This window comes from Helobdella robusta (genome assembly GCF_000326865.2).
Source record: "Helobdella robusta unplaced genomic scaffold HELROscaffold_25, whole genome shotgun sequence".
NCBI lineage: Eukaryota > Metazoa > Annelida > Clitellata > Rhynchobdellida > Glossiphoniidae > Helobdella > Helobdella robusta.
In genome coordinates, this window is record NW_008704310.1 from 2183961 (window position 1) to 2197117 (window position 13157).

Here is a 13157-nt window from a genome sequence, read left to right on the forward strand (position 1 = left end):
GCATTAAGCCCTGAATGAAATTACTGCATGAATCTTTAAATAGGCAAAGAACTTTTTTGGCTTACCAATCGTCTATTTTGTGATCCTTTTTGTTGTTTATTTTATTATGCTGCTCTGACATATAATTTTTTAGAGTCATATTTACTTATATTATAATTGAATTTTTTTGCCACTTAGGCTGTAACATCACACCACACGACGTACAAACATGGCGTATGTAGTTTTGGGTTTTGGGCGGTTAGTGTTCGTACCAGTTCGCCGTGCAATAACAACGCAAGACGTGGGCATTCTACCGTCTCAGCCAACTCTTATGTGTTCAAGTTTATCCTTGCAGCTAACTTAAAATTGAAAATTTTATTTGAAAACGGAAATTTATCGCATGAATAAATATATATTTTTTAAAGGTCCTGGCTCCAATGTTTCTCCAATCGTTGTCTTAGACTAGATATTGTGGCTTTGTTTTAACACTTGACTGGTAACATCCATAATATATATTGCTGTTGACCATAATAAGGTGGTTTTATACGATAATAAGCGCAAACTTATATTAACTTATTGAGGATGTATGTTAGTTTTTTTAGTTTTTGTTAATCGATTTAATTAATTTTTATTTAGAAACTTAAATTTAAAATATCAGGAACGTACGCGGGATCTTAGTTTTAATACTACGCGCAAATTGTTGAAAAAACTATTGAAGACAAATATTAACATAAATATCACATCAGACAGAAAGTGGATAACTTCGTTCCACAAATTGAGTCTCTTGATTTGATTCTCTTTACGAAGATTTGGCCAGAGTATGCTTAAAACCATCAGTGATCCAAGTGTTTTGCAACTGGTTCAGTACTGCAGTTATCTATACGTTCTTCAGAAGCGAGGATTCGATGGATTCCAAGCCCTGCCGTTTGATTACGGGCCTTTTATTGACCTTTCAACTGCAGCTGTTATACGACGGCAATAAAATTACTAATTGATTCGATTTTTTTATTACTCATTTATTAAATAAAGAACAAATATTGAGATCGCTGCTACCTATCTTAAGATCTGAAATTTTAATGATAAACCCCTGGTGCGTACCTTCATCGTACTTATCTGGAAATCAGCCGAATAGACGGTGTGGTTATTATTGGTAAGGATGGTTCGCACAACTTAGTTTTATTTTGCTGTAATGTTTAAGTTGAATTCGCTGGTAAAGTAGTGTATCGACCTGGTTCAGTAGCAGTTGGTCAGGTGCTCTTGAATAAGTTTTGACTGTTGTCATCAGGACCGCCGACAGAAGATTCTCAATGCAATTACCATATTTTGAGAAATATTTGTTAGGTTTTGGCTTGCTACAGTGCTAAGACGTGTTCTTGGATTCAAATCCATTGAAAAATTTCTTTCCTGAATTTTTTTAAAATTATTTCCAAAAATAATACCTCTCCGTCAACATCGTTATTGTACTTTTCGGACAATGTTTTCACGCGTTTGAGCCCTTCTTCAGTCATAGTTGAATATTTTCAAAGATACTGAAAAAGTTCGTAAAAGTTGTTAGCAGCTTTGCACCTTCGTACTAAGTTTGCAATGACACTGTCAAGCAGTACAAAATAGGCATTATTTTCAAAGTTTTCTTTAGGACAATGAATTTGCTTTGGTGTGCATTTGTTAGCAAGCTGTTTAGCTTTCTTTCTTCCGTCAGGGAGTTCTTGAACAACATTAATGCATTCTACAACAGCTTTACATTCATTAAGTATTTCGAATCATTTTGAGCGCGTAGTGCTAAGGTTTCACCTAGATGCTGTAGATTAACAACCTCCACGTCTGGGGTGGCTTGTCTAGCCTGCCGAATTTCATTCCATACATTCATTTCAGACAGCACCGTCAACCATATCGATACCATTAGTAGACACTCAAACGTATTAAAGTATTGTTCTATAATTTAATTTAATTTTAATTCACCAAACGGCTCTCAGTTTTTAATAGTTCTTATTAGTCAAATTCAGTTTTAACCAGTTTTTTAAATATTTATTTTAAACTTAAACATTTTTAATCTTTTCAGATAGTTTTATACATTTTGTAACCCAATTTATTTTTTTTAAAGTTTTGCTTTTTAATCTAAATTTAATTTTATAAACCTCAATAATGTTAAACTTAAATAATTTTAAACGTCAATAATTTTTCAATAATTACATTATTACAACTTATTAATTATAGTTCTGTTCCTAAATCTAATAATTAAAATTAATAGTTCTTTCTGTTTTAGTTCTTTTTTTCAGACATTTTCATGAACTACTATTAACTTTTTAACACAAAATAATTTTTGTTTAAATTAATTGGCGTCACCGTGATTACCTACACATCCTCACAGTTACTCAGTTTATATCGACCCAGCAAATCATTCGTCCCAAGATGTACTCTCAATAATCTCTTCAGGTTTAGAATCTGGCGACCAAAATCTAAACGTAACTCTTCACTATTGATGTCATTCGTCAAGAGTTCACAACATATAAATTTTGGTTTGTTGAATACTCGTTCAGCAGCTCGTAAAGTTGCTCTAATTCATAGCTCAATGCGAGATCATCGATTGGACGTGCCGTGTTTAACCTGATGATCCAGGTGTAATCGAATGTGACATCGCTCCACCGGTTTCTCAGCTACTCATCAGCATAGAGGCACAAGTGACGATAAGGAAGGAGGTGGCATTGCAATAATCCATCGTGACTACATAGAGTGCACCAAAATTATCACATATTTAACAACTAGTTTCGGATTACTTGCAGTTAAACTTCAGTACACCAAAAAAATACATGAATTTTATAATTTAATTGGCAATGTCATTTCAGCAAATAATAAATTCATCGTGTGTGGTGATTTCAATGCTCCTTCTCAAGCATCTGTTAACGCTGAACTTTTTGAGATCATAGATGAGTTCAATTTGCTCCAACATGTTTGTTCGCCTACTCACGACAAGGGCAATATCCTCGACCTGTTAATTTCATCGAGACAACAATCGATCATCATTTCAACAGTCACTGTTTATCCAGCTGTATATTCTGACCATAGCCTCATCACTACATCGATCTATGCCCCTCGACCCAACATAACTTCCAATAAAGTTACATACAAAAATATCAAGAAAGTTAACTAGGCCAACTTCAATGATGACCTGCTCTCCTCCTCAATTCTCATTCAGTTAGTTTTGCTTATCAACTGCATAGTTATTCAAACCCCCGATAAACACGCTCCATTACCAACAAAGTTTTTCATAAAAACCTCGATTCAAATAATTTTATATTTAATGGCGCGCGAAATGCAAAAAGACACAGGCGCAAAGTAGAACGTGTCTAAATGAAAAACAAAATCACACTCAATAAACAAAATTATGACGATACAAAAACAGCGGCTCGAGAATCGATCCTTAAGTCCATAGTGGGTTTGATAAGAAACAAACTCAACAAGTCGATGAACCTGCGCTATACTTGGCGCAACCATAATAAACTCCTACACAAGAATCGCAATGCAACCTATCTAGATAATTATAAAATTTCATCATTAGTCAATAACTTTAACGATTACTTCATCAACAAAATCAACAATATTCATAATATTAAACAAAATTTTGGGCTCATTGGGTAAAGTAGATTTTGATCATGACAACACCTCAGCCTGTGATCATCTTCACCGGAATCATTGATGATGTATCACCTGATGAGATCAAATACATTATAAAATCTTCTTGCAATAAAACATCGCCGTTAGACCCTTTCCCACATCAAGTACTGACAAATTGCATCAACACCTTATCAACTGTCATCTCCATCTTCACAAATCTCTCGTTTCGCAGCCAGTTTCCTGACAGCTTTAAAACTACGCAGGTCCTTCTGCTTATAAAAAGCAGAATTCAGACAGGTCCGACTTATCTAATTATAATCAATCTCTAATTTATTTACAATTTCAAAAATCATTGAACAGGTAGCTCTAACAAAGCTACAGCCTTACATTTTTCAGCACCCGAATTATAATCCTCTCCAATCGGCATATCGCACATGTCACTCCTCGGAGACAGCTCTATTGCACATACTTGATCACGTATTCAACTCCTGCAACAGTAAACAAGCAACAATTTTTACCTGGCTAGACTTGCAGATTATACACAACTCTTTATCTCATTGGACAATAAAAATTATTCATCGAACGTGAATACCATCACTACGTTAATTGCTGTCTTAGAAAGATGGTTTCTTTTTAATAATCTTTAATTCAATTAAAATAAAACAGAGGTCACCACAGGAAAAATACTGATTTGGAGACCCGCTGATCGTGTTCAGTATAAAAATTTCAGACTTGGCTGACATAGCCTCTTGGCGGCTCTGGTTGTCATTAGTATTGTTATAATTGCTGCAAAAGTCGAAATGCTTTATAATTAATTTCAATTATTGCCTTGATTCTATGTTTCCATTACTAATTAATTGTTAGAATAAGATAACTTCGTGACGCTGATTGTAATGTTGCTGTAGATGAGCACAGCACGAGTTGTAAAAAAAGGGGGGTTGTTGGATTACTGAGTTGCGCTGTGAATTATTGACGATCGTGCGACATCGAGCTTATCTGCATATTTCTTAGCGAATGATTCAGTTTCTATTACTGATGGCATTCAAATAAACGTTTAAACAAGTCTGTGTTTGAAGCAGTTAGGTTTATCCATCAAATCAGTGAACCTACGAAATTTCAATTTTATTTAACTCGTAGACCGTAGACCTTGGCAGGCAAAACTGCCTGTAGAGCCACAACAAAACTGCCTGTAGAGCCACAACAAAAAAAAACGAACATGAAATAAAAACCATAATAAACAATTTGAACATGAAATGGTTCAAATCATATATCAGAATAAAAACAAACGACAAATTTAAAAAAAAATGAACGTGAAGTAAAAAAACCACAAAAACAACTAAGATAAAAAACAATTAAAATATTAAATTACGATAAAATCTTTTTTGATTAGAAATTAAAAAAAAACAAAAAGTTGTTAATTTAATCCATAGTTTTCTTTTTAAAATATTGAAAATCGGCGATAGGTTTTGTTTCATCCGGTTTTTTATTAAGAACTTTACAAATATTATTTAACGGATCATTAAATTCGGTGTAGTTCGAGACAGAAATATAAAAATATTGATAATTTCTTATTAATAAGTCTTGTTGAATGATTCAGATAATGATTGAGGATGACGCTAAAGCTGGGAAAATATCGTTTTATTATTAAAAACAATGCAGTTGATGAAGATAAATTTGCTTTATTGTTTTAGTATTAATCCATTTGAAGTTTTGCGTCGTACTTTCAAATTTTTTTTACTCCCAATAAAATTCGTATGTATGTTTGCTTCTGCGTTTTTTTTATTAGAATATAAGAATCGGGACTTTTTCTTCAAATTAATACACACTAAGAATAAAGTTATATGAAAGTGCTACAAAAAAGTAAGACTACTATCCTGCGAGAGAACCTAAACTTGATTCTAGTGATAATTCCTAGATTTTTTAATACCTTGTATTGTAAATAATACGATCTATCCATGACATATTGCTGGCGCAATGAGACTAAATCGGCGGTACTCGTTTGGTTTCTTTATCTTTTGTGCGTAAATTAAACTTTAATAATTTTTACCCAAAAAATAATATACCGCAGGTCTTCTTCTCCCAATTTACAATCAAACCAATTTACAATATCTAACAGTTCTGGGTGCTCATTTCCAATATCAATGCAGCAATATCACAAATTTTCATCATTTTAGTATCATCGCAAACTGAAATAATTTGAATTTTTTCCCCCAAATATGCCGTATCATTAATATACAAATTGAATAACAGAAGTCCTAGTATCCAGGGGCGGTAAATTTTGTAAACCGATGATTTAAAAATGTTCAAGTTAATTTGATGAGTTTGATGAATAATTGTTTATAGAAACTATAGAATGAGACCAGATTCTAATTCGCTATTTTGTCATGTCAACGCCATATTTTAGTTTCAAAAGAAATAATAAAAATGAGTAATAGTGGGAAAAGATTTATTCAATCAACCAACATACGAAAATGTGTAACAAAACGGATTTGAATAGCACAAAGAAAATCAATAAGTTTTTTTTTCAGTCGGCGGTCAGTGCAGGCCAATAAGAAATCGTGCTGAAGAAAAGTTAGTTAGTTTTTCATTAGTGCCTAAATTAATTAATTGGTGCCTAAATTAATTAAATTAATTTGACCAAAATTTTGTTTAAAGATATTGCTTTCGGCGGATATTATTTTATAGATCCAGTTAAGCATGTGGCGTAGAAACATCATTTGGGTTAAAGAACATATGTATATAAACAAAGAGAACTTTGTAATAAATATTCAATAGGATGCAGTAACTTTGTTACCGACAAAGAGACTAGTGATCAAAAAAAATAATGGATCAAGTAATTTTTTGGAGCCAATAAAATAGGAACGCAAAGATACAAGTAATTATAAGATACAACTAATAGTTGATAACATACTCCTGAAAATGGTAACGGATTACCAAAAAAAAGCTTTTTCTGTATGAGATAAACATGAATAAAAAAAATAGTTAACACCTTTGTTTTCTATATAAATAAATAAGTTGAAAAACAATGATAAAAAGACGATTCGAAATATTGAAAAATTGAACCAGAAACTGATAAAAACTGAAAATGCAGTGACATTTATTTAAGTATATATATATATATATAAATATATAGTATACAAAATATTGAAAAATTGAACCAGAAACTGATAAAAACTGAAAATGCAGTGACATTTATTTAAGTATATATATATATATATATATATAGTATACAAAATATTGAAAAATGGAACCAGAAACTGATAAAAATTAAAAATGCAGTGACATTTTTTAACTTTATAGATATATGTTTATATTGTAACGGGGTTCGCGACAGTAAGTGACGTCTCTCGTTTAAGTAACAAAAAAAATTTTATTATCGAAAACCAAGATATAACTCTTCACAGCAAAATCAATAATTTTAAACAAATGTTAGTCAACTGTTATTAAACTTCAACTTCAGCAACGAAACCAACCCAAATACAACTCTACCGACGTTACCAGCACGCTATCTCGACGTCCACGTGTTCACCAAAACTGCTCCAGCCAACTCTTTCCTTTTCTGCTCACCTGCTTCTTGAATAGGCATGCGCCTTTTAAAAGCGCATTTAGACCAGCTATAAAACACGTACGCAGGATGAATATCTCCTCACCAATCCACTGAGACAGTACAATTGTATATTTTGTCAGAATTGTTTGCTGCTATTGATAAACAAACCATTTCTTTGCTGACATTTTTGGATGTCTGCAGCATTTGACTGCGTCTATCCCAGCATTATGTTGGTTCCCTGATTGATTGGTTCAAATCTTATCAGTGTTGAAGAACCGAACTATAATAGAAATGGTCTATCAAGAACAAAGCTGGTTTTTTTCTGTTGTACCACAGGGTTCCGTGATTGATTGGTTCAAATATTATCTGTGTGGAAGAACCAAAAAGTTTATAATAGAAATGGTCAATTAAAAACAAAGCTGGTTTTTTCTGGTGTACCACAGGGTTCTATACTCGAACTTATTTTGTTCTTATTATATACCGCCAATATTTTTAGCCATCGAGTCATTTGATTTTAAATATCGTGCTTTTGCAGATGACCTTGAGATAATATTTAATAGTGAATTTGAGACATTTCATCTCAAAATTAAAAAGGTGACTGAATGTTTAAATTTGATGCATGGATGCCATGTAATTGTCCCAAGTTGAACCAGTGCAATCTTTTTATTGGCACTTGGCAATGGTTATCAAACGTAAATATAAATTCAGTTGTGATACAAAATGAAAATATTCAATTTTGTGAAAAAGCAACAAACTTGGGATGTATTTTTGACACCAAATTAACGATGAATAGGCATATAAAATCTTATGTGAAAGTTTGTTGATTTCAACTTCAAAGATATTGAGATATTTTTTGTATCGAGTTAAAAAGTCACTAAACATATCAACAATGCTCTCTTTAAGGCATGCATTTGTCCATTCAGGATTGAACTATTGCAACAGCTTGTTTCACGGCTTACCGGACAGATCGATTGGAATGTTTCAATTGGTGCAGAACAGAGCTGCTAAAATTGTTGCAGGTGGCGCTAAATTTGACCACGTGACTCCAATTCTAAAAGACCTAAATTGAGTTACTGTCGACAAAATGATAATTTACAAGGTCATTATGATAATGTACATGCTTTGAATGGGTTTATGCCAGAATGTTTGACATGCCAGAATGTTTAACATGCAAGTTTCCAAAAAAAATCAACGTTACGTACTGGCGCCATTTTGTGACCTGATAACGAAAATTTGATGGTTGTGTCTGTTTTTCGTTTGCAAATGCAAAAGACTTTGCAGTCTCTGGAGCAATGGTATGGAACAACTTGCCGGGTTCATTGAAAACAGATCGTTTAGGAATTGAAAACGTCAAAAAGAACGAAGACTCATTTATTTTAATTATTTAATTTAAAATCTCTTTTATTTAATTGATGAATGTGAACTAATTTATTTTGTGATTTATTTTATTTTATATTAATCAATGAATGCGAAATGATTTATTTTGTGGTTTTTTGTATCCTCTACTTTTGCCATTTTAGTCAATTATTTGACAAAAACATTAAATTAAAAGTACATTCTAATATCTTTGATTAAAAAAAATAAACAAAAGTTCTATTTTTCATTTTTAACAAAAAAATGCGGTTTTTTGATCTTACAACAGGAGGAGGCCTATCAAGCACAGCTTGGCTATATAAGACCCCAAAAAATACAAATACATATGCCAATGCATGAAATAAATCAATTCAAAAATTATCAAAATGAATAGAATTTTTAAAAAATGAATAACTAAATATTCATTAATAAACTATAAAAACGTGAAAATTGTAAAATTTGATGAATAGAAACTAAATAGAATTTAAAAAATAATAGAATTAATGAATAGAATTTTTAAAAAAATGAATAAATAAATATTTATTAATAAACTATAAACACGTGAAAATTGTAAAATTTGAGGAATAGAAACTAAATAATGAGACCAGATTCTAAAGCGCACACAAAATGTGTCGGAGGCTAGTATAGTTACCATACGTATGTTTTACACATTGATATACTATGCCACTGATGTTTGCTGTGAGCATCCGTCTTTGTACGTCCTTCACTTGTATTATTTTATTATTACATATGTATATGTATTACACCATATTTATAGAATACATGTTCTACATATACGAAATACACTACCCACACAACAATATGCATTTGTTTTTAATTATTCGAAGGTAAGGACAATGACGTATCTAGTTTGTGTTGTAATTACCGACCTGGCTTAATGTTTTTTTGTGTGTTCAGTACTGCTATGTTGAGTTATTAAAATTGGATTCAGCACTATGCAGGAAGTTAACAACTGTTTCGTGAAAAATGTCGCTGATTCGAATACTCAAATTACAGTCGAGGAGATCGCTAACCGTCTCTTAAAAAATAATTTCATATTAACGGCTTTAGAGCTACATATGGAATTATTGGAAGCTGGCAGAGAACTTTCCATTCTTAGAGACTATTTTTCTAACCCAGCCAACTTTGAACAAAGCAAAATTGAAACCTCTCATTCTTATCAATCTTCCAAGTTAACAAGAACATCAAGCATTCAAACATTTGATTCTTTAGATTTTGCTAGGTATTCTGATGATGGTGATAAGTTTGACAGTGACAAGGTAGCAGTGTTAGAATTTGAACTAAGAAAAGCCCACGAAAAAATTAATTTATTAAGATCGTCAATAACAAAATCAGTTGACAATTCAGATCCTATCTCAAAGATAAATCCAAAGAACGTCAACATCATTGAACTAGAATCATTTGAAAAAAGAACACTCAATTTTTTGATAAATGAATATCTTTTACAAAACAATTACAAATTAACTTCTGTAACATTTTCAGAAGAAAATGACAATCAAGATTTTGATGATTGGGATGATGTTGGCATTAACATATGTAAGCCATCTAATCTAATTTGCCTTTATCGTGATTACAGGCAACACAAATATCCAAAAAAAGAAATGCATGACTTTCAATGTATGACGCACATTCAAGCAGATGAAAGCTTACAGAATAATTCGGACTTCATCAAATGCAAGGAGTACATTGAAATATTGAAAACAAAAATTAATGAATTAGAAACTGTTACTGAAAAGTTGGTTGAAGAAAATTGTATACTAAAAAATGAAATTACAAATTTAAAACTAGATGAATCCCGCAACGTGACACTTGCTGTCAGTGAAGCCAGCAGTATATTAGAAAGACCAAATAGCCTTCAGAATGATTCAGTCAAATATGAACATCACCAATTAAAACAAATCAGCAAATTCCAAATGAATTTGATCAAGTTAATTGACCAAAAAAAAACAGTTTTCAACTATATTACTGATGTCAAATTTATAAAACTCATAGAAATTATCGATATTTTGGCCTTCAATTTGCCAAATATAATATCTAATACTATACTCTCAAAACGTGATGAATTAATTCCTATTTTGACTTACACAATGACATTGCATTCTGATCCACATGTTAGAGATAAACTTTTATGTCAGTTTTTTAACTTAATTAAGAAACCTAATCAAGAGCAAAGACTTATGCTTACAAATGGTTGTTTAACTTATTCCAATTATGTAGGTCCTATCAGAACAGAAGCTGAGCTTCTACCATTTTGTTGGGAACAGATTGCTCATAAGTATAGAGAACATAGGTTGTTGATTGCTGAAATATCAGGTTATCTGAGCCCGTATGTTATCAATGATACTAGAAGTTCATTGCTTTTTTCAATGGTCAAGCAGATGTCAGAAGATAATGATGAAGATGTGAGAGAAGCTGTTGTTCAAAGTCTGGCAATTTTAATTTCAAACTTTGAAAATGACAATAAATATAAAGAAGTGGTTAAAATGTTAACTAAATTCTTCAGTGACAAATCTGATAAAGTTCTGTGTGCAACTCGAACTTTGCTTTTACCTTCACTTGCTAAATGGTCTTTGGATTTGAAAATCCTAGAAGAATTTTTTAAAATGTCTATTTTAGAAAATATCACTAATTGCATATATACCGTATCACCAACCTCAAGCGTTGTGAAGGATCAGAAATTATTTAACGACTACATTTTGAACCTGCACCAGATGTTACCTTATTTGCTATGTCATCTTGTTCAAACATGTGAACAGTTTTTATCTGAGAAAGAATTTAATGCGAAATTAGATGATATGTCAACCAAGCAAGTTTCTAAATCTGAAGTTAATTATACTGATATTGTCGACACATTATCTGTAATTCTTGACAAAGAGCCACAAGAAGTCAAAATAATGTTGAAGTCTTTTTATGGTTATGTGGATCAAGAATGGTTTGAAATGTGGGATGCGTGTGATTGGGTAATAAATGACTTCATCATCGACTTTGTAGATATTTCAAGTAGATTGGAAATATCACATCCAGCTTTACATTCCATGGTCAGTTTTTTTAGGCAACTTACACAAATGTTTGGAGCCAATTTCAGTTATGTGACACTTGTAAAAAAATTCGAAAAGTATTTTGTAATTCCTTTAGATGAAATTCATTTAGACAAATCACTTGCAAATTCTCAGTCTCCCTTAAATAAATCGTTGGTACCTATATACTTGGCTGGAATTTATCCAGCGCTTAAAAATAGTTGTGCTGAATTGCCCGATTTTAATCAAAAATTACAAGATTTGATGGTAGCACTGTCAGTTCATCAATCATCACTTGCCTCACTTCAATCAACATTTGAAGAGTTATGTTCTCAATTGCACTCACATGATGTATTAGAATTAACAAATTACCACAATATTTTGATAAAACTTTTATGGGAAGTCGGAGTGCTAAATGTTAATGTATTAGTAAGGGTGTCTACTGCAAAACTATTTGAATGTTTTATTACATCTTGCTCGTTGTCAGAAACTATGTTAAGTAGTAAAGTCATTCCAGCTCTTGTTACATTAGCTAGTGATGCTAATGACACTGTCAAAGCTGCGACTGTATCATCATTTGGGGCTATAATTGAATACGTCTTTTCACAAATGGATGTTAATTCTGCATCATCAGCAGCAATTTTGGAAAAAGTTAAATTGCAACTTCAAGCGTTCATGTCAGAATCGTCATTTACAATGAAAACGGGTGAGCTAATTTTAGACAACCAAAACTTCATTGAAAAAAATCTTATAATCATTGAAGTAATAAAAACTCTAGGTAGATTAGGTCCTAAAGTGGAATCAAAATTTCGAGACGAGTTTATTCTTCCAAGATTAACAGCTTTGGCAGTCCGAAGCCAACTTTCGTTAAATATAAAACATTCGCTCAAACACGAGTTGACTACAAAATTATTAGAAGCTTTTATTAACTGTTCATGCTGTTTTGTTTGTCATCAAGTTTCACAAGAAGTTGTTTTGCCAGGGCTAAGATGTTTGCATCATGACATTCAAGCAATATCTCCAGACAGAGCCAATATTGTCATGTCGATGATCAAAGAGCTTGAAGATAAAGCAGAAGAAACAAATGCCTATACACAAAAGGTAATATCTGCAGAAAAGTCATGTGACACATCTTCCAAAACATACAACCAGTTAGAAACAACAAAAATGAACTTCATGACAAGATTCAAAGATGTGAAAGACAAAGCCTCTCACTCTAGCTTCAGTAAAGTGTTTCAAAACTCAAAAAATTAACATGGCATTATTGAAAAATTGTATCATATAGCACTTTGTACAATCAATAATTTGTTTCTACACACAAAACGATATTTTTGTTATTATTTATTAAACGCTCTTTAAACATTAAAATCAGATAATCAAATATTTTTGTATTGTGGATGAAACTATTGATTATTATTGTTGCAAATTTTCTGTTATTTTATTTTGATTCAGGTAAACCTTCCAAACCCTGCAAATAAAATAATCACTGTTGTTTATTTTCATACAGTATTGACGATCAATATTCTATTGTGACACACATACACATTACCATCATTTAGAGTTGCTTAATAAATGCTCTGAAACCATAAATCATTGATTATAATTTTTCAGAAATTTTCAAAAAGAAC

General features: G+C 31.8%; 3 protein-coding genes across 3 annotated transcripts; all 3 read left to right on the plus strand.

The window, feature by feature from the left end:
- Positions 1-208: 208 nt before the first annotated feature.
- On the plus strand, positions 209-3083 carry HELRODRAFT_173164 (hypothetical protein; the record flags this gene model as incomplete). Its single annotated transcript, XM_009019775.1, has 5 exons — positions 209-237; positions 787-903; positions 2348-2412; positions 2596-2675; positions 3009-3083. The coding sequence occupies 5 exons, from the start codon at positions 209-211 to the stop codon at positions 3081-3083; spliced, it is 366 nt and encodes a 121-aa protein (XP_009018023.1).
- Positions 3084-3629: 546 nt separating this feature from the next.
- HELRODRAFT_173165 (hypothetical protein) lies at positions 3630-4179 on the plus strand (the record flags this gene model as incomplete). Its single annotated transcript, XM_009019776.1, has 2 exons — positions 3630-3854; positions 3952-4179. The coding sequence occupies 2 exons, from the start codon at positions 3630-3632 to the stop codon at positions 4177-4179; spliced, it is 453 nt and encodes a 150-aa protein (XP_009018024.1).
- A 5268-nt stretch (positions 4180-9447) lies between these two features.
- On the plus strand, positions 9448-12783 carry HELRODRAFT_173166 (hypothetical protein; the record flags this gene model as incomplete). Its single annotated transcript, XM_009019777.1, has 1 exon — positions 9448-12783. One exon carries the CDS (start codon positions 9448-9450, stop codon positions 12781-12783), a length of 3336 nt encoding a protein of 1111 aa, XP_009018025.1.
- Between the last annotated feature and the right edge of the window lie 374 nt (positions 12784-13157).